At 38.7% G+C, this 22948-nt stretch overlaps 1 protein-coding gene across 3 annotated transcripts in view; it reads left to right on the top strand.

Annotated features, from left to right (window-relative positions):
• CLCN3 (chloride voltage-gated channel 3) overlaps positions 1-22948 on the top strand; it is a 109446-nt gene that overhangs the window by 2789 nt on the left and 83709 nt on the right. For 2 of the 3 annotated variants that reach the window (XM_050791733.1, XM_050791729.1), the window contains exons 1-2: positions 5134-5673; positions 20816-20991. In XM_050791733.1, coding sequence (XP_050647690.1) covers positions 20832-20991 — 160 coding nt within the window. In that variant the 5' untranslated portion in view covers positions 5134-5673; positions 20816-20831. Of the gene's footprint in view, positions 1-5133; positions 5674-20815; positions 20992-22948 lie in introns of those variants that run through there. The other variant, XM_050791730.1, reaches the window with a different exon arrangement.

Below are 22948 nucleotides of genomic sequence, written 5' to 3'. Positions count from 1 at the left end.
ATCGAGGCCATCCTGGGTAACACAGTGAAACCCCGTCTCTACTAAAAATACAAAAACTTAGCCGGGCGAGGTGGCAGGCACCTGTAGTCCCAGCTACTCGGGAGGCTGAGGCAGGAGAATGGCGTGAACCCGGGAGGCGGAGCTTGCAGTGAGCTGAGATCCGGCCACTGCACTCCAGCCTGGGTGACAGAGCGAGACTCCGTCTCAAAAAAAAAAAAAAAAAAAAAAAGAAATTGTTATGTAAATGATTTTACTAAAAGACCATGTATTTGTGAAGGTATAAGTTCTGATTATACTCACCTACAATCTTTTGTGATTAGAGAAGGGCCTACAATATTAAATATGAAGAAAAGCATTCTCTAAAATCCAGATCTCTTACAGACATGTAATATTCAAATCCAAGGGAGGAGAAAAAAGTCACTGTCTTGGCATTTAGTACTCCATCTTGCTACATTCTAGGCGAGAAATTTTTAGTTATTTAAGCCACATTCCTGAAAGGCTACTCTAGCCTTATGTGGTTTGAACTCACCATTAACTCTGTGTAGCTACGAATTAAACTGTAGCAGCCTACTGAATTTCTGGATCTTAATCTGGTAGGCCCAGCTCCATATGCAAAGATAAAACATCCAGTCAGCTTTTGTGTTTCTGGCTTTCTGAATGGGGTCACCTGCCAGGGCTCACAGATGAGTCCACCATCTGAAGAAAATGGTCAGAATCTGTATCTAGGATGAATAAAACAAAACACCGTGCCCTTAGCTGTGTGCAGCCTGAGAAATGAGTCACTTCATGAGACTGTTTCTAGGATATGATTGGCTGAAAGAGCTTTGAGTGTGTCAAGTTCTACTGAGGCAGTTTTGTGGGAAACAATAACACTAAACTGGAAGACTGTTTGCCATGTCTAAGGTCTCGAATTGTAATCAGAAGTGCAAAGCTATTTTGGATAACTTCATGTTATCTTTGGGGAAAAGACAAAAGACAAGAAAAGGTCACTTTCACTTCTGTGATGCTAGTGGAATCAGGAAGAAATTCTAGACTAGAACCATGCTACTATTTTCATGATAGAATGTTTTAATCCCTTCCATTCTCTCTCTTGCCAGTGTGTCTGAGTGTCTGAAATGCAAACAATAAGATCAAAGTTCTTTTTCTTTTTCTTGTTTTTTTTTTTTTTTGAGACAGAGTTTCACTCTTGTCGCCTAGGTTGGAGTGCAGTGGTGTGATCTCGGCTCACTGCAACCTCCACCTCCTGGGTTCAAGTGATTCTCCTGCCTCAGCCTCCCGAGTAGCTGGGATTACAGGCGGTGCCACTGTGCCCGGCTAATTTTTGTATTTTTAGTAGAGACAGGGTTTCACCACCTTGGGCAGGTTGGTCTCGAACTTCTGATCTCAGATGGTCCACCCGCCTCAGTCTCCCAAAGTGCTGGGATTACAGGAGTGAGTGACCGTTCCTGGCAAGATCAAAGTTCTTTTTCTGAAACAACTCATAAATACACGAGGTAGAGCTATACAATCTTGTTTGATTTTTCTGTGGAACTTTTTAAAAGTGTATTAAGTTGTTATGGGAAGTAATCCTATTTCTAGGTTTTTTACTTTAAGGAAAGTTCAGAGTAACTTGACTGGTCCAGAGAGCAAGACAGAAAAAACTGAGATATGATTCCCAGTGCTCTTTGCCACTTCAATAAAATAGCATCATACAACTTGCCACTCCCAGAGAGAGAGAATTGCTGGCAGAAGGGAAGGTTTGCACCACCTCCACTCACTGGTAATGTCTACCATTTGTTTCTCTTGTTTCAGTCTGCCAGGGTTCCAGATATACTAGTGAACAGGCTATCCTACACCTGGTTGTAATTGGTAAATTCTTAGACTGTGAGTCAATCTTTTTGTCCTTTTTCCCTTTCCTTGAGGCCCCAAGAGTTTTATTGGTTGGTTGGTGGGGAAAGTGTGAAGCTAATTTAAATATTGGTTGAGTATTTGTTATTATTAACTTAAACTCCAACCAGTCCTAGCCAAAAAATCTGATTTACAGTAGAAGAAACTGACCTTTTCACATAACTTATTTTGCTATGTCTCCAAATACTTCCTGTATACTGAGGGCTTTTTAAAATACGCATACTGAGACTTGTGGTTAAAAGATGAATTTAAACACCCTATGGTAGGCAAGGTAATACCCCCCACCCCACCGCCCCAATCCCTGAAACCAGTGAATATATTAGATTACATGGCAAGGGGGACTTATATATGATATGAGAAACATTCAGCCTTCCATTGCTGGCTTTGAAGATGGAGGAAGGGGGCAGTGAGCCAAGGAAGTCAAGTGACCTCTAGAAGCTGCAAAAAGCATGGAAGTGGATTCTCCCCTGGAGCCTGTAAAAGAAACAGCCCGGCCAATACCTTCATTTTTTTTTTTTTTAAGACAGAGTTTCACTCTTGTTGCCCAGGCTGGAGTGCAATGGTGCAATCTCGGCTCACCACAACCTCCACCTCTCGGGTTCAAGTGATTCTCCTGCCTCAGCCTCCCGAGTAGCTGGAATTACACGCATGTGCCACCACACTCGGCTAATCTTGCATTTTTAGTAGAGATGGCATTTCTTCATGTTGGTCAGGCTGGTCTGGAACTCCCAGCCTCAGATGATCCGCCTACCTCAGCTTCCCAAAGTGTTGGGATTACAGGCGTGAGCCATGACGCCCAGCCAACATCTTGATTTTTAACCAGTGAGCCCTATATCAGACTTTTACCCTACAGAACTCTAAGATCAAAAATTTGTACTGTTTCAAGCCACTAAATTTGTGGGAATTCGTTACAACAGCACGTGGATACTAATACAAACTCTTCTTAGGGTTCTGGGAGCAGTTATTTACAGTATGGAGATGAAGTGGGCTGTTGAATTATTTTCATATGGGAGAAAAGCCCATAGTTGGGTCTGTAAACCTCCTTATTGGTAATTATCTGAGCCCTGAGAAGTTCCTTCTTAATCACTCCCACTAAAACAAGGGATCTGGTAAGAACGCCAATCAATCAGCATCCTTTCTGTAGTATTTACCGCTATGGATGAGATCAGGCTGCAAGTAGTCACATTAGGGCACTTAAAATGTACCAAAGATCTGGCTATGGTGCTTATGTGTTTCTTCCCACCAGTCTGCTGAAGAGGAAGTTCAATATCACCAGATTCTCTCACAAAAACACCAGAGGAATTAGAGAATGTTTTTTTCCCAGATGCAATCTATTGTTTTATCACCAAGCAATCACATACCACATTGTTTAAATATATTGCTCCATATGTAACTCAGTGTTTCTGACTGAGCCCCTCGGATCAACTGGAAAGAATTAAACACAGGAATGCTTAGGTCCAACATTGGAACAATTAAGACAGGATTTCTGGGAATGGGGCCTAAGCAAGGATATTTTTCTGAAGCTCCCTAGATGGCCCTGATGCAAAGTGAAGATTGAGAACTACTGGTATGATGATTATGTATGCCAGAAACCATGACTTTAAAATAAGTTCTCATAAAGGAATAAGGTGGTGCATAATAGGAATAATATTACAAAAAGCCAAACATACAAATAGACTTGTTCTTGCACAGTTAAGAGAGATCCTTGGAACAATCCTCCATTAAGAAACTAAGACACTACCAAAAAAGAACTTTTCATCCTTATAGAAAGCAGGTAAGATTGACTAAGAGACCACAACTACTGTCTACATTCTCAAAATCCACGTGCCTTTCCAAAATTAGCTATGTAACCACAGTGAGTAAATGTCTTTTGAAAAATTCCACTTAGTTTGGAAAAATTTTTGCCTGCTTTTCCACATTTTCTAAGAAGAATCTAAAGATCTTGGTTAACAGTGTCCCAGGTAAGAGAAAATCGTGCTTGGATATTTCCATAGTTCTACACACTCTACCTTGATAAGAGTAATGAAAGAGGTCCTAAGAAGCTTGACTGCACTGTGATCACCACCATGGGTACTATACCAGCTCTGAAGCCCAGAACTGTCTTTGAGAATATTCAATTCTGCCTTAGAAGAAATAGAACAAAACTCACGTGTTACTAGCCTGCAAAACAGTCAGTGGAGCACATATACGTAAAAATAGAAAAGTCTGGCGAGACCAGGTCATATTTAATATTGATGAGGCGTAAAATATACAACACGCACTTAATATTCATTAATCAGTATATATTCATAACATACTAAATACACAGGAGATATTAAACGTTCACGGGTCTTAATTCTGCCACCCAGTGGTAACACTCAAAAGTGATCTCGCCAAAGAAATGCAAAACCTGTATCTGCTCACCAGGCTATTAGCATGCTACTGCTGTGGCCACCATTCTTCCACTGCATCCGCCCTGCCCCTGCATCGGAATATAGCTCCTTGAACACGGGATCAGGTTTACTGAATTGTATGACCCACGCTGGGAGCTCAATAAAAGTTGCTAAACCGAAATGAAACCAATTCAGACCGTGTAGAAACCCCAGATTACATCTTTTCTTCAAACATTTAATTTCCAAGCAGTATTTTGAAAATGCGTGATAGCTAAATTCGAGTTATCCTTTTTGTATGTATGTTAGGCACACACCCGGCGATGACATACAAAGCGAGGTGACACCACCGCACTCCCGGCCCGCACGTCACCTATAAGCACAGGGGACTTTTGGTCCTGGTTTATTTCCGAAGGCTGGCACTTCTCTTCGATCTAAGTTTTAGGAACCTGTGCTCGTCAACAGCTATCAATACTTTTTATTTTCAAGGCTGACGCCTGCCAGAGTTTCACAAGCTGCTTGCTCCCGGACGCTGTGGTCTCTCGCTGGAATGGATCCGAACTCCGCGTGACGCTGGGAACGGTCAGCGCCTGTTGCCTCACGAAAACGTCTCCCACAAGCTGGCCGCCTCGCGCGAGGTCAGCGGCAGGGCAAACAGGAATGCGTGAGTGACGTGAGCTAATCGCTAATGAAAAGCTTCACAGCCCCGGCGGCCCACAGAGCCAGGGAGCTCGCTCGGCTCCTCCTCCTCGAGACCCAGCCTCGGCCCGCCCACCATTCCCACGCCGCCCAATAGGCGCCGACGCGGCTCAGAGAGTGGTCGGAGGAGGAGGTGTTGGGACGGCCGTCGCTGAACGGCAGTTCACGTCAACGTAGTGACGTCACGCGTCGACGCTGGGGACGTACCTGTCGGGTTCTGACTCTTGCGGTTTCTCTTCCCCTTCCGTGGGTCAGGGCCGGTCCGGTCCGGAACCTGCAGACCCTTTCCCAGTGTTCTAGTTCGCCCGCGACCCGGAATAATGATCAAGAAGGGTGTGGTGGGTTGAAAGCCGTCCTACTTTACTCCCGAGTTAGGGCATGGATTCAGTTTTAGTCTTAAGGGGAAGTGAGGTTGAAGATTTTTATTTTTAATTTTGGGCAGAAGCAGGTTGACTCTAGGGATCTCCAGAGCGAGAGGATTTAACTTCATGTTGCTCCCGTGTTTGAAGGAGGACAATAAAAGTCCAACCTGGCAAAATTTCCGTAACCTCTGCAGTAGAAAACGTCAGGTATCTTTTAAATCGCGATAGTTTTCGTTGTGTCAGGTTTTCTTCGGTGGAGCTCCCAGGGTAGCTAGGTTTTAGGTTTGAAACAGATGCAGAATCCAAAGGCAGCGCAAAAAACAGCCACCGATTTTGCTATGTCTCTGAGCTGCGAGGTGAGTTGCATTGTATGAGCGAAGATTCGTCAGCTCTCCTGTTCACAGATTTTGGGTCAACTATGAGGCCACAGCCCTCATCTTGGTTTCTCTTATAATGTACCTACATAATGTTGAAAGGTACATCATGAATTGGGATGCAAACCCATCCTGATTAGGTGTATACCCTCAGACATTCTTTAAAATTTCACACATCTGCTTCAGGAACCGTCGAAGGACCTCTGAATAGAATGGAAGTGGGTTCCAGGAGAAGATTAACTTTAAACTTAGAGGAGTGGGTTTAACTTTCGCCTAATTTTCCCCAATTTAAAAATAATATTCATTTTTTCTATCTTTAGATGTATGTGTATGTAAAATATTTTGTGTGTGTATATATTTGTGGTTTGATCTTAAACTTGACCAGAAACTGCCTTAGAATCTCAGAAATTAGCTTTGCATGTGGTATGCTTTATTTGTATGGCATTTTAAAACTGCGGAGCACATAGAAGATAATTACATACGTATTGTGCATATTAGAAACTGAGGTTTCTGTTTCCTTTGGAAAGAAATTCCTGTTCATGGCATTGAATCAACAGTGACCATACCTTTTACATAGATACGTAATTCAGAAGTTCAGTTCTACAAACGTAAACTTTTTGAGCTATGCAGTTCAGTTACTGCAGCATCATTGTGACTTGTATAATTGTTGAATCTTTCCAGAATTGCTTTTACTTTCATCTTTAAAGAGTTAATTTAGAATATTTTTTTTATGAGGTCGGTATGGAGATAACTATCGGTCAATTCTACGTGCCTTTGTGAGTCACTACAAAATAGTATTTGTTCAATTCAAGAGTACGTATGGGAGTTAAAGTACTTGTGTATATGTTGTTGACTTTCATCTTAAAAGGTGCTGCTGCTACTCAGTGTCTTGTTCTAAAATATAGCTTTAAAAACCATGTGTGTGACCTACAGATATTTTCTCAACTTGAATATGCGTATGTGGCCTCTGGTTAATACAGACTGCCAGTGTTGGCAGAATTCATCACAGACTGCATACCCTTCCCACCCCTCACTGCCCTCAGCACCTCGAAAACTTCACTGCTTTGCTTGAATCATGAGTCAAAATATTTTAAGAAGTCAATATGAGTGTATAGAACCTACATTTTTACTTGGAAATTGTGCTTTAGCATGTGTTATCAATCATGCATAGCTCATTAAGAATGTAAATAAACTACTTTTGGATAGATGTGTTTCGGGGGACAGATTTGTTGGTTATGGGTTTGTGTTAGTTGGCTATTTTCCAGGTCATGTTAGTGCTAGGCTTTCGATTTCCTGTTGTGACATGTTGGTCACAACATGTTGGTCATAATTTTCAGACGGCTCGGGAAGTCAGATTTGATCTCTGTGGTGGGTCCTATATCAAAGCAGTATCCTGTGGGGTTTGGCCGCTATCACTGCTAAGCACTTCCAACTTAGTTTGGTAGTCAAACTTGTCAGCAGGGATCTAAAATGTATAATATTTTATAATAAGTGTTAATATTTATTGAATGCATTCTATGTTTTCAGGCTCTTTTCCAAGTAATTTTTGTGAGTTATCTCAATTTTCACACCAACCCCACAAAGTAGGTACTTTCACTAATCCCGTTTTACATTCGTGGAAACTGAGGCACAGAAAATGTAACTAACTTGCCCAACAGTAACTGTCAGAACTGAGACTGAGGCCTGAGAGTATGACTTCAGAGCTCCTGCTCTCTGCTGCACAATACTGTAGTTTACAATAGTCAAAATGCTAGAGAAAAACAAGGAGAGACGTGGCTCGTAGGTTCAATTATAGGAGCAATGTAAAATTACAGAGTGTGTGGGAAACCGTGTTTTTAAAAGGAATACTCATAGTCTTACTACTCTAATAAACATTTTAATTTTTTAAATATACACATTCACATCTGTACATAGACATTGTAGCTGTGATTCATTTTGGTTCTTAAAGGTAAATCTTTAGTGAAGTTTAAAATGGAGGTTGAACCCCACTGCCTCATTTTCGTTGTTGAAATCCAGAGATTTGATCTGCAACTTTGATTGGAACCAAGTTAAATAAATATATTTCTTGCTGGCCGGGCGCGGTGGCTCAAGCCTGTAATCCCAGCACTTTGGGAGGCCGAGACGGGTGGATCACGAGGTCAGGAGATCGAGACCATCCTGGCTAACACGGTGAAACCCCGTCTCTACTAAAAAATACAAAAAAAACTAGCCGGGCGATGTGGCGGACGCCTGTAGTCCCAGCTACTCGGGAGGCTGAGGCAGGAGAATGGCGTGAACCCGGGAGGCGGAGCTTGCAGTGAGCTGAGATCCGGCCACTGCACTCCAGCCTGGGCGACAGAGCAAGAGTCCATCTCAAAAAACAAAACAAACAAAAAAATATATATATATTTCTTGCTATTTCCTGTGGGAAATAATTGAACAGTTTCCATCTTTTAAATCATGAAGACTATTTAGTTTTCAAAGTTTCTGTCTTCCACAGAAACTTTTTATTGGCTTATTATTTTATCTTTCTTCCTTGTTATAATCTGAGCGTTATATTTGTATGTGTGTTTATTCCTTTGTCCTTTTGAAATCTTCTAGCATAGAGGAACTCGCTGCCCCTGAGGAATTTGGTTTTTTTTTTTTTTTGGTCTGTTTTTATTTATTTTTAATTGACAAGTAATAATTGTATATATTTATGACGTTCAATGTGATGTTTTGATAAATGTATATATTGTAGAAAGGTTAAATCAAGCAAATTAACATATCCATCGTATCACCTACTTGCAATTTGTTTGTGGTGAGAACGTTTAAAATTAACTTTTAGCAATTTTGAGGTATATAGTAAATTATTATTAATTATAGTCACTGTGCTGTGCTATAGATCTCTAAAATTTATTCCTCTAACTGAAACTTTGTATTCTTTGACTAACCTGCCTCCTTTCCTATTCCCCCCCGCCCCAGCCTCTGTAGACCACTGTTCTGCTCTCTGCCTCCCTGAGTTTGACTTTTTTTTTTGGTTTTACACATATGTGAGATCATGCAGTATTTGTTTTTTTGTGTGTGTGTCTTGTTTATTTCACTTAGCATAATGTCCTCCAGGTTAATCCAGGTTTTTGAAGATGACATAATTTTCTTCCTTTTAAAGGCTGTATAGTATTCCATCCTGTATATATACCACATTTTCTTTATCCATTCATCCCTTGATGGACACTTAGGTTGTTTCCATATCTTGGCTATTGCAAATAGTAGCGTTTAACTTTTGAATGACACTAAAAGATTTTGTAAGTCTAAGACATTTTCTTCAGAGAGCTATTTCCTTCAGCAAATTATTCATTTATTGCTTTTTTGAAGAAAAGGCACAACAATTTGGACATGCAGGTAATTGAATGAACAGTAAGGATAAACTATCAAGTAATATTATTTTGAGAGAAATTAGTTTTATTATTGTCATTTCTTGTATGTGTTGATAATTTGTATTAAAATAAATTCCTTCTGTTTTAATAACCGTATAGGTCTAATTAAACGCCTTCAGCCTTTTCTCCATCTAATCCTGCTCTTTTGCCCTTCTTTTTAAAAAATAAGTCTTACTGTGTTATGTGTCTTTTATTGTGATACTTCATATGGTTCATGGAAGTAGGTGGGTTTAATGATTTGCTCAAACATATCTCTACATAAAACACAATTTTTACATTTTTAAATTGTTTATATTACCAAAATGAAATAATACTCACAATTTTACCTACTTTTCTGATAGAAATCGGTGACCCTAATATATCATAGATCCTTTCAGATATCTCTAATATCTACCATAAATGCAGAAGATGAATCACTGTATTGGAAGAAAGAAAAGTATTCTTATAAAATCAGTTTAAAATTAGGTCAGTATAGCAAAAATTAGGTATGTTGATTTTACTTTGGGTACTTTGAGAACTTGATTTAAATTGAACCTTGCCCAGTGCTAATATAATCAGTAGACCACACTAAATCCTGTGGTATAGTAGTGACTTCTTTTTTGAGATAGAATCTTGCTCTGTTACCCCAGCTGAAGTGTAGTGGTGCAATCTCTGCTCACTGCAACCTCTGCCTCCTGGGTTCATGCGATACTCATGCCGCAGTCTCCAGAGTAGCTGGGATTACAGGCACGTGTCACCACTCCTGGCTAATTTTTGTCTTAGCAGAGACAAGGTTTTACCATGTTGGCCAGGCTGGTATTGAACTCCTGACCTCAGGTGATCCACCCGCCTCAGCCTCCCAAAGTGCTGGGATTACAGGCATGAGCCACTATGCCCGGCCCATTTTTGTATTTTTAGTAGAGACAGGGTTTCACCCTGTTGGCCAGACAGGTCTCGAACTCCTGACCTCATGTGATCTGCCCACCTCGGCATCCCAAAGTGTTGGGATTACGGGCTTGAGCCACTGCACTGGGCTGGAATATATACTAATATTTAGAAAGCTATTACAGTATCCCTCTTGAGGAAAATGTATAATGTAATTTATGCTGAAATCTATTGAAAGCTGTAGGGCCTATACAAATATAATAGCATTAATACAATAAAAACTGTGTTCATATTTATTATAATTTCTGGTATATTGTTAGCTGTTCTATAAACATTAGTAAATGAATAAGTTATCTTGAATTTCCTTTTCACATTTCTTTTTTCTTTTCTTTGAGACGGAGTCTTGCTCTTGTCGCCCAGGCTGGAGTGCAGTAGCACGATCTCGGCTCACTGCAACCTCTGTCTCCTGGGTTCAAGCTATTCTTCTGCCTCAGCCTCCTGAGTAGCTGGGATTACGGGTGCCCGCTACCACGCCCGGCTAATTTTTGTACTTTTATTAGAGACAGGGTTTCACCATGTTGGCCAGACTGGTCTTGAACTCCTGACCAAGGCGATCTGCCCACTTCGGCCTCCCAAAGTGCTGAGATTACATGCGTGAGCCACTGTGCCTGGCCCCTTTTCACATTTTAATCTGTGACTAGTACTTAGCACAGTTTTTACAATATTTATATGAAAATGCTCCTTGCGCACAAATGGCTAGCTCAGATTTTCACCTCTCTGCCGTCGTTGCTCTTGAGACTTGTTCCATCTCTCTAGTTGCTGACATTGACAGTCTTTTTCTTCTTTCACCCAGTTTATATCTGCTTTTCTTTTTAGCTTAACAGAGAGTTGACTGACACACCTTTGGGACTTAGATGTGGTCCTCAACCGTACCCAGTCAGTCTCCTTTATGGGAGAGACAAAACTTTGTTGGGAACCATGAAAAATTAGTGTGCATATCTCAGGCTGTGGATCCTTTCACCACTCATTTCCATGGTTTTCCTATTTTTGCTCCCCTCCCCAAATTCTGGTGGTATATTGCTTAGTGTTTGCAGTTTTGGGGCTCAGGTCAGTGTAATGGAGGTAACCTTCTTTATGATCTGACCTGGAATAGAAACTAAAGCCTCGATGTATAATCCTAAAGTTGGAAAGAACTTGAGTCCTGTGAGTTGTCTTGAGTCCTGTGAGTTGTAGGAGACTGAAATTTGTTTTTGCCAACTGTTTTCAGTTAGTCAAGTTGGAACCTTAGTGGATATCTTAGATTCTTCTTTACCATTCCCTGTATCTTATTAATTACCAGGTCCTCTTAAATATTTCTTCAAACTCTCTCTGCTTCCCAATATTGGTGTGTCTTAGTGAGCAGGGTAAAATCACAGCCAAAGTATTTTCTTATGCTGTCACTCAACACAGCAACAATTAACACAGAAGACTTCTGTGATCACATGCGTGGGGGTTTCTCTTCCCACAGCAGCCAACCAGTCAAGTTCTGTAGCAGATACCAACTGGGTGCCCCCTAGTTCCAACACTGTGTACCTAGAGGTAATGTCAGATACCACAGGTTGAGGGCAGGTCCCAAAAGACTTCCCCGACTTCCAATGCTAATCACAGCCCCAGGTTATTTTGATTTTGCCTGTGCTTCTGATACACTGGCTATAAATCAGGGATCCCATGACCCCCCCCACTCCTTAAATCTTTGGGTTCAATTAATGTGCTAGAGCAGCTCACAGAACTCAGAGAAACACTCACCAGTTTATTATAAAGGATATTCAAAGGATGCAGATGAACAGATGCATAGGGGGACATAGGGGGAAGAGCATGGAGCTTCCATGCCTTCCCTTGGTGCGCTAGCTTCCAGGAGCCTCCAAGTGTTCAGCTATTCAGAAGCTCTCTGAATCCGCTCCTTTTGGGTTTTTGTGGAGGCTTCATTACATAGGCACAGTCAACAACTGTGTAGAAATATGATTGGACAAAAATGGTATGACCTAACAGCACTAATAGACCCAGTGGGGAAACCCAGCAAGGCCTGTGTGTTCAAGTTCTTCTGCCTGTCTGTGCCGCATTCCTTCTTTCAGGGTCTGGGGCAAGCTCCCTTCTAAAGTGAACGTCTTAGGACGCACAGTCAGACAGGCTGTGGAAGATTAGAGTTCTGCCTTGGCTTGGTGGAAAGCAGGGCAGGAAAAGGTCAGCAAGAGAGAAGAGATTCTGCTTTCTGAGGTTTAATATGCCCCAGCATTATAACAAAAGACTGTAGTAAGGCCAGGCACAGTGGCTCACCTCTGTAATCCCATCACTTTGGGAGGCTGAGGTGCACGGATCACTTGAGGCCAGGAGTTCGAGACCAGCCTGGCCAACATAGTGAAATCCTGTCTCTACTTATATAAAATTAAATTTAATATTAAAAAAATGTAATGAGAGCTGTGGGACTTATAAACCAGGAACCGTGGATGAAAACCAATATATATCATATTACTCTTAGTTCAGTTATGCCCTATCTTATGTTTAGAATTGTTCATACGTCTTGTCTCATCTCCAGCCCCTCTATCTGTAGTCGTTCAGTCTCTTACCCTTCTTATCTGTCTTTCACACTGCTGCTAGTGTTGACTTGCTAAAATTCATGTCTGATCGTGTGGTTTCTCTAAAGTTCTTCATGGTTTCCCCTGTGTATAGGTGAGTATGTAAGTTTCTTAGTGTGGCACATGAGCCCCTCCCCTTCATGATCTGGCCTATGTCTACTTCTGTAGCTACTCTATAGTCCTTTACCTCTTACATAAGCTACCCAAGCAGGTTTTACTATGATGCTTTTGTGCTGTTGCATATACTTTTTTTGTGTGTGACTGTATTGACTTTTTACCTCATAGTTTAGCCCAATTAATTTATCCTAATTCTTCAGTATTTTGCTAAAACATTCCCTCTATTAAGTGCTCACAGACTTCTTGCCATCCAGCTTGCTTACTTCGCTCAGGTTTATCAAATACATTGTATACACCTCTCCTGTGATGTGTATCATACCATACTGTCCTTCTTGTTTGTGTCCCTCACCCTCACTGCCTTAGGAACAGGAACCATATCTTATTCATTACCCTAGCACCTGGCTTTGTGCCTGGTACATGCTAAGTGTGCAGTAAATGATTATCAAATAAATTAATAGATGACTCGAAAACTAGCTTTGGATACTAGATAAATGGTGATCCTGTAAACTGAGATAGGAAAAGTAGGAGGACAAGTACTTTTGGGGCAAATATTTATTTAGTTCAGGTCTTGTTGAATTTTTGCTCTTTTACAACATCGAGGAAGACATGTACCATTTATTTCTTACGCACTTGTTATTTATTCATATAATTAACCCAACAAGAGTTTTTTTAGATATGAACAAGATTATTCTAAAATTTACATGAAAAGGCAATGAAAAAGAAGAATAAGGTGTGAAAAATCAATCTACCCAGTTTCAAAACTTATTATGTAGTTATAGCAATCAAGACTGTGTGGTACAGGCATAGATATAGATGCAGATCAGTGGGACAGAACAGAGAACTCTGAAATAGATCCACATAAATATGCCTAATTTTTGTCAAAAGCACAAAATAACTCAACAGAGGTAGATAACTTTTTCAGCAGTTGGTACTGGAGCAGTTAGACATCCATACACTGTCCCATCCCCGCCCCCCCCATAAAGGAATCTCAACCTATGTCTCATACCCTATGCATACACAAATTAAAATGGATCACAGACTGAAATATAAAAATATTAAACTATAAAACTTTAGGGAAAAGTAGAAGAAAATTTTGGGGAGGTAGGGTTAGGTGTATATTTCTTTGACTTGCCACCAAAAGAATACTTCTTAAAGGAAAAAATTGATAAGTTAAACTTCATGAAAATTAAATATTTTTGCTCTGTTACAGACCCTGTTAAAAAGATGAAAAGATAAACTACAGAGGGGAGAAAATATTTGCAGACAACACAACTGACAAATAACTAGTATCTGTAATATATAAAGAACTCTTAAAACTCAACAGTATGAAAGCAGTCCAGTTAGAAAATGGACAAAAGACATAGTCATTTCACTGAAGAGGATTACACATATAGCAAACGAGAACATAAAAAATGTTCAGCATCATTACCCATTAGGGAGATGCAAATTAAAGCAACAAGATACTACCATACATCTATCAGAATAGCTAAAATAAAAACACTGACAACACCAAATGCTGGCAACGATGTCAAGAAACTCATACATTGTTGGTAGAAATGTACAATGGTACAGCCACTCTGGAAAACAATTTGACAGTTTCTTTAAAAACCAAATACGTGACTACTGTATGATCCAACTATTGTACTCTTTGACATTTAGCCCAAAGAAATGAAGGCTGTTCATTTTATGAAAACCTGTACATGTGTGTTTGTAGCAACTTTATTCATAGTCACCAAAACGTAGAAACAGGCCAAATGTTCTTCAGTGGGTGAATGGTTAAACAAACTGTGGCACATCTGTTATCATAGACTACTATGATAAAAAGGAAGGAACTGTTGACACATTTAACACTCTGGACGAATCTCCAGAAAATGGTGCTGAGAACAAAGAGTTAATCCCCGTATCATATCATTTATATAACATTCTTGAAATGGCAAAATTATTGAAGTAGAAAACAGACTATGGGTTGCTAGGGGTTAGGGAGGGATGGCTACAAAAGGGCAACATGAGAGATACTTTTGGTGATGGAATATTCTGTATCTTGACTGTATCAATGTCGGTATCTTGATTGTGATATTGTATTCTAGTTCTGTGAGATGTTCCCATTCATGGAAACTGGGTAAAGGATATATGGGATTTTTTTTCTGTAATATTTATTGTAACTACATGTGGAACCACAATTATCTCAAAATAAAAATTTAATTAAAAAAATCGAGCACCTATTGTGACACATTTTCTTTTTTTTTGAGGTAGATCTTGCTCAGTTGCCCAGGCTGGAGTGCAGTGAGTGATGTGATCTCAGCTTACTGCAACCTGTGCCTCTTGGGCTCAAGTGATTCTTCTGCCTCGGCCTCCCGAGTAGCTGGGATTACAGGCATGCGCCACCACGCCCAGCTAATTTTTGTATTTTTAGTAGAGACGGGGTTTCATCATGTTGGCCACGCTGGTCTTGAACTCCTGACCTCAGGTGATCTGCTCTCCTAGGCCTCTCAAAGTGCTGGGATTACAGCTGTGAGCCACCGCGCCTGGTCTAATGTGACGTATTTTGCTAACCATTGAGTATGCAATGTTGAGCAAAAATTGAGTATCAGACCTCATGACACGTTCTACAATGGAAGACAAATATTAAATAATCACAGAAATAAATTTAATATTCAGCTGTGGTAAGTGCTGTAAAAGAAAGCTATAAGAACTAATCATGAGAAAATTTGATCCAGATAGTAAGTGGTCAGGGAGACTTTCCTTACTAACTGCATGACTTTGGTCAAGTTATTTACATGCTTTGTGCCTCAGTCCCTCATTTTTAGTGGGGAGAATAATAGCATTTATACTTTAAGGTTGTCATATATTTAATATAAATATTAAATGAATGAATTTGTAAAGGGCTTAAGATACTGCCTAGCATATAGTAAGCTCTGGTTAGGAGTTTGTTAAATAAAGGGATACTTGATACAAGACCTGAAAAATGAGGAGAGTTAATTCTTTTTTATTTTTATAATTTCAACTTTAATTTTAGATGTGCAGGTTTATTACATGGGTATATAGCATGATGCTGAGGTTTGGGGTACAGTCGTACCCATTACCCAGGAAGTGGGTATAGTACTCAACAGGTTTTCAGCCCTTGCTTCCTTCCTACATTTCCCGCTCTAGTAGTCCTCCGTGACTATTGTTGCCATCTATATGTCTGTGAGTAGCCAGTGTTTAGCTCCCACGTAAAATGAGAACATGCAGTATTTGGTTTTCTGTTACTGGGTTAATTCACTTAGGATAATGACCTGCAGCAGCATCCCCGTTGCTGCAAAGGGTGTGATTTTATTCTTTTTATGGCTGTGTTGTGTTCCATGGTATATATGTACTATCTTTTCTTTTCTTTTGTTTTCTTTTCCTTTTTTTTTTTTTTTTTTGAGACAGAGTCTTGTTCTGTCGTCCAGGTTGGAGTGCAGTGGCCTTGGTCTTGGCTCACTGCAAACTCTGCCTTCCAGGTTCAAGCAATTCTCCTGTCTCAGCCTCCTGAGTAGCTGGAATTACAGGTGCCTGCCACCACGCCTGGCTAATTTTTGTATTTTTAGTAGAGACAGGGTTTTACCATGTTGGCCAGGTTGGTCTTGAACTTCTGACCTCAGGTGATTCGCCTGCCTCCGGCCTCCCAAAGTGTTGGGATTACAGGCGTGAGCCACCGCACCCAGCCTGTACCATACTTTCTTTATCCGGTCCACTGTTGATGAGCACCTAGGTTGATTCGATGTTTTTGTATTGTGAGTAGTACTGTGATGAACATATAAGCACATCTATCTTTTATGGATAACAATTTATTTTCTTTTGGATATATACCCAGTAATGGCATTGCTGGGTCAAATGGTATTCCTGTTTTAAGTTCTTTGATAAATCTCCAAACTGCTTTCCACAGGAGCTGAGCTAATTTACATTCCCACTGACAGTGTATAAGCATTCCATAGCCTTGCCAGCATCTGTTGTTTTTGGCTTTTTAATAATAACCATTCTGACTGGTGTGAGATGGTGTCTCATTGTGGTTTTGATTTCCATTTCTCTAATGATTAGATACGCTTGTTGGCCAGTTGTATATCTTATTTTGAGAAGTATCTGTTCATGTCCTTGCCCACTTTTTAATGATGTTGTTTGTTTTTTGCTTGTTGAGTTGTTTGCTTCTTGTAGATTGTGGATATTATACCTTTGTCAGATGTTAGCTAGATTAACAAAGAGAAAGAGAGAAGATCCAAATCACCACACAATGAGAAACAACAAAGGTGCCATTACAACCAATCCCATGGAAATACAAAAGATCCCCAGAGGCTATTATGAACACCTCTGTAAACATGAACTAGAAAATCCAGAGGAAATGGATAAATTCTGGAAACAAACAACCTCCCAAAATTAAATCAGGATGAAATTGAAATCCTGAACAGACCAATATCGAGTTCCAAAATGGAATCGGTAATAAAAATACCTACCAACCAGAAAAGCCCTGGACCAGATGTGTTCATAGCTGAATTCTATCAGATGTACAAATAAAGCCTGTACCAATTCTACTGAAACGACTCCAAAAAATGAGGAGGGACTCCTCCTTAACTCATTCCAGCTTCACCCTGATACCAAACCTGGCAAAGACACAACAAAAAAGGGAAACTACAGGTCAATATCCCTGATGAACATAGATGTAAAGATCTTCAACAAAATATTGAGAGAGTAAGTTGGTGATGAGGAGAGGGTATGATCCAGGCAGAGGGAGCAACAAAGGCCTTGGGGTAGGAGTCAGGAAAGAGCTTGGTAGGGCTGAGAGACTGAAAGAAGATCAGTGAGTCTAGAGTACTCCAGGAAGTATATACTTCTCAAAGTAAGATATACAACTGGCCAATAAGTATATGAAAAGATGCTCAACATCACTAATCATTAGAGAAATAAAAATCAAAACCACAATGAGACACCATCTCACACCAGTCAGAACGGCTATTATTAAAAGAAGCTGGGGAACTAGCAGGGGCTGGGCTGCATAGAACTTTTTCTGCTATATTAAAGAGTTTGTCTCTTAAGGGTAGTAGAAAATTATTGAAAGATGTTACCATGGAGTGGAGAGAGATTATGATCAAACTTACTTTTTGGGAAAAAAAACTGCTGGTTGCAGTGTCATCAGATTCGAAGGAAGCAAGATAATTGCACGTAGATAGTATAGGAATTTATTAGGTAAACAAGGCCTTATTCCTGGCAGTTTTCATAGGTTATCTCTAATTATTATTGTTGTTGTTGTTGTTGTTGTTTGTTTGAGACAGTTTCACTCTGTTGCCCAGGCTGGAGCGCAGGGGCACAATGTCAGCTCACTGCAACCGCCGCCTCCCTGGCTCAAGTGATTTTCATGCCTCAGCCTCCTTAGTAGCTGGGGTTACAGGCGGCTGCCATCACGACCGGTTAATTTTTTATTTTTAATAGAGGTGGGGTTCACCATCATGGCCAGGTGGGTCTTGAGCTCTTGACCTCGAGCGATCCACCTGCCTCAGCCTTCTAAAGTGCTGGAACTATAGGCATGCGCCACCACACCCAGCTTATGTCTAATTTTTATAATTTCGTAAGAACATATTTACAAGCTACTGCACTTCTATTACAATGTTTTAAAATGATTTTTTTTTTGGCAGTTAAAACGGAAAAGGTGACTTTGCATTATTATTTGTTTAAATATGTAAAATTTCGGCTGCTGTGTTAGAGTCTAAATAGCCTTTTGTGCCCAAACCTGGAAATTGGGTTTAGAACCTAAAAATATTCAACACTGGTGTTCAGATTTTTTTTGTTATATGTCCTTTACGCTGCTATAGAAATTTGAATATTTTATAGCGGTGCTGTTCAATAAAAGTGTTAGTGCCGCAAATGCAAGCCACGTAGGTAATTTTTAATTTTTTAGTAGCCACATTAAAAAGGTAAAAAGAAAGTGGTGAGATTCATTTTAAATATATTTTATTTAACCCAGTAGATCTAAAATATTTCAACATGTAATCTGTATAAAATTTCTAGTCAAATATTTGACATCCTTTTTAAATACTGAGTCTTGGAAATCTAGTAGGTATTTTACATTTAGAGCACATTTCAGTTTAGACCAGCCATGTTTCAATGGCTCAACAGCTATATGTAGCTGCTGGCTGCTGCATCAGTCAGCACAGCTCTATAGGTTTCTGGGTTAATTAGCGGAATAGGTTTTTGTTTTTTTTTAATCTTAAGTTATCACATTTATAGAAATGAAACCCATGCAGGTCTGAGTTTAATTGGTTTATTTGGAGCAGAGTTGTGTGCTCATGTTATAAAGAATGATCTCCAAGCTAGGTGTCTCAAAGGTGTTATGAAATTAATTTTTTTTGACAGAAATAGTTAAAATTTCCTGTTACCACTTAGGATTTTTGAGAGATTTTTAGGGATAAAATGAAGGAGATATATTGGAATTTGCTGATTGAAGTCTTAACACATAAAAAGGTTTAATGATTTTAGAGAGATTTCTCAGTGCTGTGTAGCCTCTAGCTAATGTTCACTAAATGTTATCACATGTATTAAGCCCTTCTATTCTGTAAAGAAACAAAAACACAGTGTCTGCGTTCTTCACAAAATCTTAGCATACATGCTTTGCTACATCAAAATTAAATGATTCTTAAACTATTAATGTTTATGTTTTTAAAAGCCTTTTGGTTATTTTCTCAAAAGCCACATAATATTTAATTTGTTTGCCTCTGTGGAACTGCAGATTTCTTAGTATGAACAGCTACTTTCATACTTTCCTTTTGTTTTAATTAATATTCTCTAACAAATCTCAGTATAATATGCCGTCTTTGGTAGCAGTAACTATAAAACATTCATAAAGTTGCAAAGCAGCAGGTATTTACATTTTTCTTTTTTAATTTATTTGCTAGTTTTGGTTATTCCCCTAAGAACAGTTTAATACTCTTGGAGACAGGATTTTTTTAAATTGAAAACTGAATATATTTCTCTTTTTGACATCATGAATTGAATGGTTTGACATTTGTTGTTCTCACACTGTGCCGGTCATTATGCCAGATGTGGAGAGTAGAGAGAGGCATGCTCTCAAGTTGGAGCTCTCAAAACTTCACCTTTTTCAAAGTGATACTTTAAGTGAGGAAATTTATATAATCTGTTTAAAAGATATTTATTGTCAGTAATAGTCTAGTTTTCTAAAACTTCATAAATACCTTTTTGTGATTAAAGCTCTTTGAGGTTATTTTTCCAGTTGCAGAAGGAAAATTTACTGAGTATAAGACATTGTCTTAAAACACTCCCAAGTCTTCAGTATTAGAATTCACTACTAGAATTCAGCACTGGAATTGAACTGTGCTTACTTTAGTCTTCATCTATCATTTTCTGTGTGTACTTACTAGGCCATATCTGATAAGTCTTGTTTTACAAGGCTTACTGGTTTGACTGCTTTTATGACTGCATCTTTCAAGTCCCACACATGCAGCTTAAAAGTCTATTGCTAATGTCCCCATACTTACGTTGAACTCTTATTTTGGTGTTGAGTAAGTAAGTGAATGTATTTAAAACTCAAACTAGTTAGGAGTAATATAGATTTAAGAATATTGAGAGTAAGAACAATGAAAACATACCCTTTTTTGGTTTGTTGCCTGTTACTGTTTTATCAGTGGCTAATGTTTGACCATAGGCTCTGAAGATTTAAATATTAAAATGATGAAAGGAGGATGAAATAAATATGTTTATTTTTAAAATCAGGTTGTACTTACACCTGATAAAATCTTCAAAAGGGGCAGTCTGTTTTTCAAACCTGGTACTTCAGCCGTCTTGTTCCCTACCCTGTGGGCAACTTACTTGGAAATCTCTCCTGAGACAATCTATACATACACAAGCAAAAATGTAAATATACTTTACATTTTTCAACTTAACAATTGGAGATCTACCTGAAGATCTAATCTTCATTCTTACAGCTGTGTAATGAGAATAAAATTATTACCTCACCCCAAAATATTTAATAAAGGTAACTATTGTTACAGTGAATGCATTTAATTTTTTTAGCACATAGATCGTAACTTTCCTTTTGTGATGTTAAACTGAATGATTTTTATTGTATGTTTGAAAAACGTTAAGACTTTTCCCCCTTTTTTCCCCCAACAGATAATCAGACAGCTAAATGGAGTCTGAGCAGCTGTTCCATAGAGGCTACTATAGAAACAGCTACAACAGTATAACAAGTGCAAGCAGTGATGAGGAACTTTTAGATGGAGCAGGTGTGATTATGGACTTTCAAACATCTGAAGATGACAACTTATTAGATGGTGACACTGCAGTTGGTAAGTGCAGCATGACAGCCTAATGTTTGTATTCGTGAATATCCACTAATAATATGTACACTTTTATTGAGGTTGAAGTTTTCAGAAACTTAAAAAATTTGAGGTCAAATTTACATAACATAAACTTAACCATTGTAAAGTGTATAATTGAGTGGCATTTAGCACATTCACAATGTTGTGCAACTACCATTTCTGTCTAGTTCCGAACATTCTCATCACCCCAAAAGAAGCCACTACATTTAAGGGTAAGCTTTTAAATATAATGTAATACAGAGAAGTGTACATCATCAAATCATAGTGTGGAAATTGATGAATTTCTGCAAAGTGAACATTTATTATATAACTCCTCAATCAAGAAATAAAACATTACCAGTAGTTTCAGAATCCATCCTTGTTCCACCTTCAGTTTCAATATTATTTTTATTTCTATCTAGATTAGTTTTGTAAGCATTTAAACTTTATATACATGGAATTCATACTGTATACTCTTTCATGTCTGTGGCTTTTACTTACGTTTTGAAATTGTCTATATTGTTGTGTATAGCAATAGTTAACTTATTTTCATTGTTGGTGTAATGTCCTATTGTGTAAACACACTTCAATTTATTTAGTTATTCTACATTGATATTTCATTATTTGTTTTTTTTTTTTTTTTTTTTTTTTTTTTTCCAGATTTTGGCTATTGCTAACAGTGCCACTGTGAATTTTCATGTGCATGTGTTTCATGTGTGTGTACACAGTTCTGTATGATATATATCACAGAATGGAATGCTTGGATCATAGAATATGTATATCTCAGTGTTATCAGATACTGTCAGAGAGACTTCCTTTTCTTTTTTTTATTTGTCAATTACCCTATTCAAAGATATTACCAAAGTGGATATAGCATGTACATTTCTACTAGCAATGTGTGAGAGTTCTAGTTACTCCACATCTTCACCTATACATGATACCAGTTTTTAAAAATTTGACTATTCTAGTGTGGTTGCAGTAGTCTCTCATTTTGGTTCCATTTATGTTTGCTTGATGATTTATGAGTTTCAATGCCTTTTTGTGTGTTTATCGGCTTTTTAGACTGCCTCTTTTAAAGCACCTATTCAGTCCTTTTCCCTGTTTTATGGGAGTTCATGATGCATTCTGATTATGAATCCTTTTTCAGCTACATGTTCAGTACTGCTGTTATCTCTCTCATTCTGTCGTATGTTTTTTTACTCTCTTAAAGGAATCTTATGGTGAAGATATCATCAATTCTAATGAAATCCAGCTAATACTTTTCTTTATTCTAAGCCGGTCTCAGTCGCGTATGCCTGCAATCCCAGCACTTTGGAAGGCTGAGGCAGGAGGATTGCTTGAGGCCAGGAGTTTGAGACCAACCTGGGCAACAACGCGAGACTCTGTCTCTACAATAAAAATGCAAAAGAAAAAAAAATTAGCTTTGATTGCACCACTGCACTCCTGCTAGGCACCAGAGCAAAACCCCATCTCAAAAAACAAACAAACACCACCACCAACAACAACAAAAAAAACTTTTTTCTTTTCCTTTCTTCTTAGTGTTTTTTTGTGTTTTGTTTAACAAGTCTTCCCATACCTCAACGTCACAAAGATATTCTCCTGTTTTGTTCTGGAAGTTTTATTTTTGTGTCATTCACATTTATATTTATCTACCTGCAGTTAATTTTTTAAATATGATGTGGGTTAAGAGTTCAGATTCATTTTTTTCCCATATGAAAAACTGGTTGGCCCCGCACCATTTATTGGAAAAAACTTTCCTTTTTTCAATGTACTACAGTGACATCTTTGTCATGTATCAAGTGACTATATTTTTGTAGATCTTTTTCTACATTTTCTACTGTGTTACATTGAAATATTTGTCTTATTTTATCCATATGCCAATGCCCAGCATATATATGAGTTTTGTTTTTTAAATTTGCTTTTGTCTTTTATTGGTTTATCGTCT

The sequence above is a fragment of the Macaca thibetana genome, chromosome 5, assembly GCF_024542745.1.
Source record: "Macaca thibetana thibetana isolate TM-01 chromosome 5, ASM2454274v1, whole genome shotgun sequence".
NCBI classification, from domain to species: domain Eukaryota; kingdom Metazoa; phylum Chordata; class Mammalia; order Primates; family Cercopithecidae; genus Macaca; species Macaca thibetana.
This window is presented reverse-complemented; position numbering and strand designations above follow the sequence as displayed.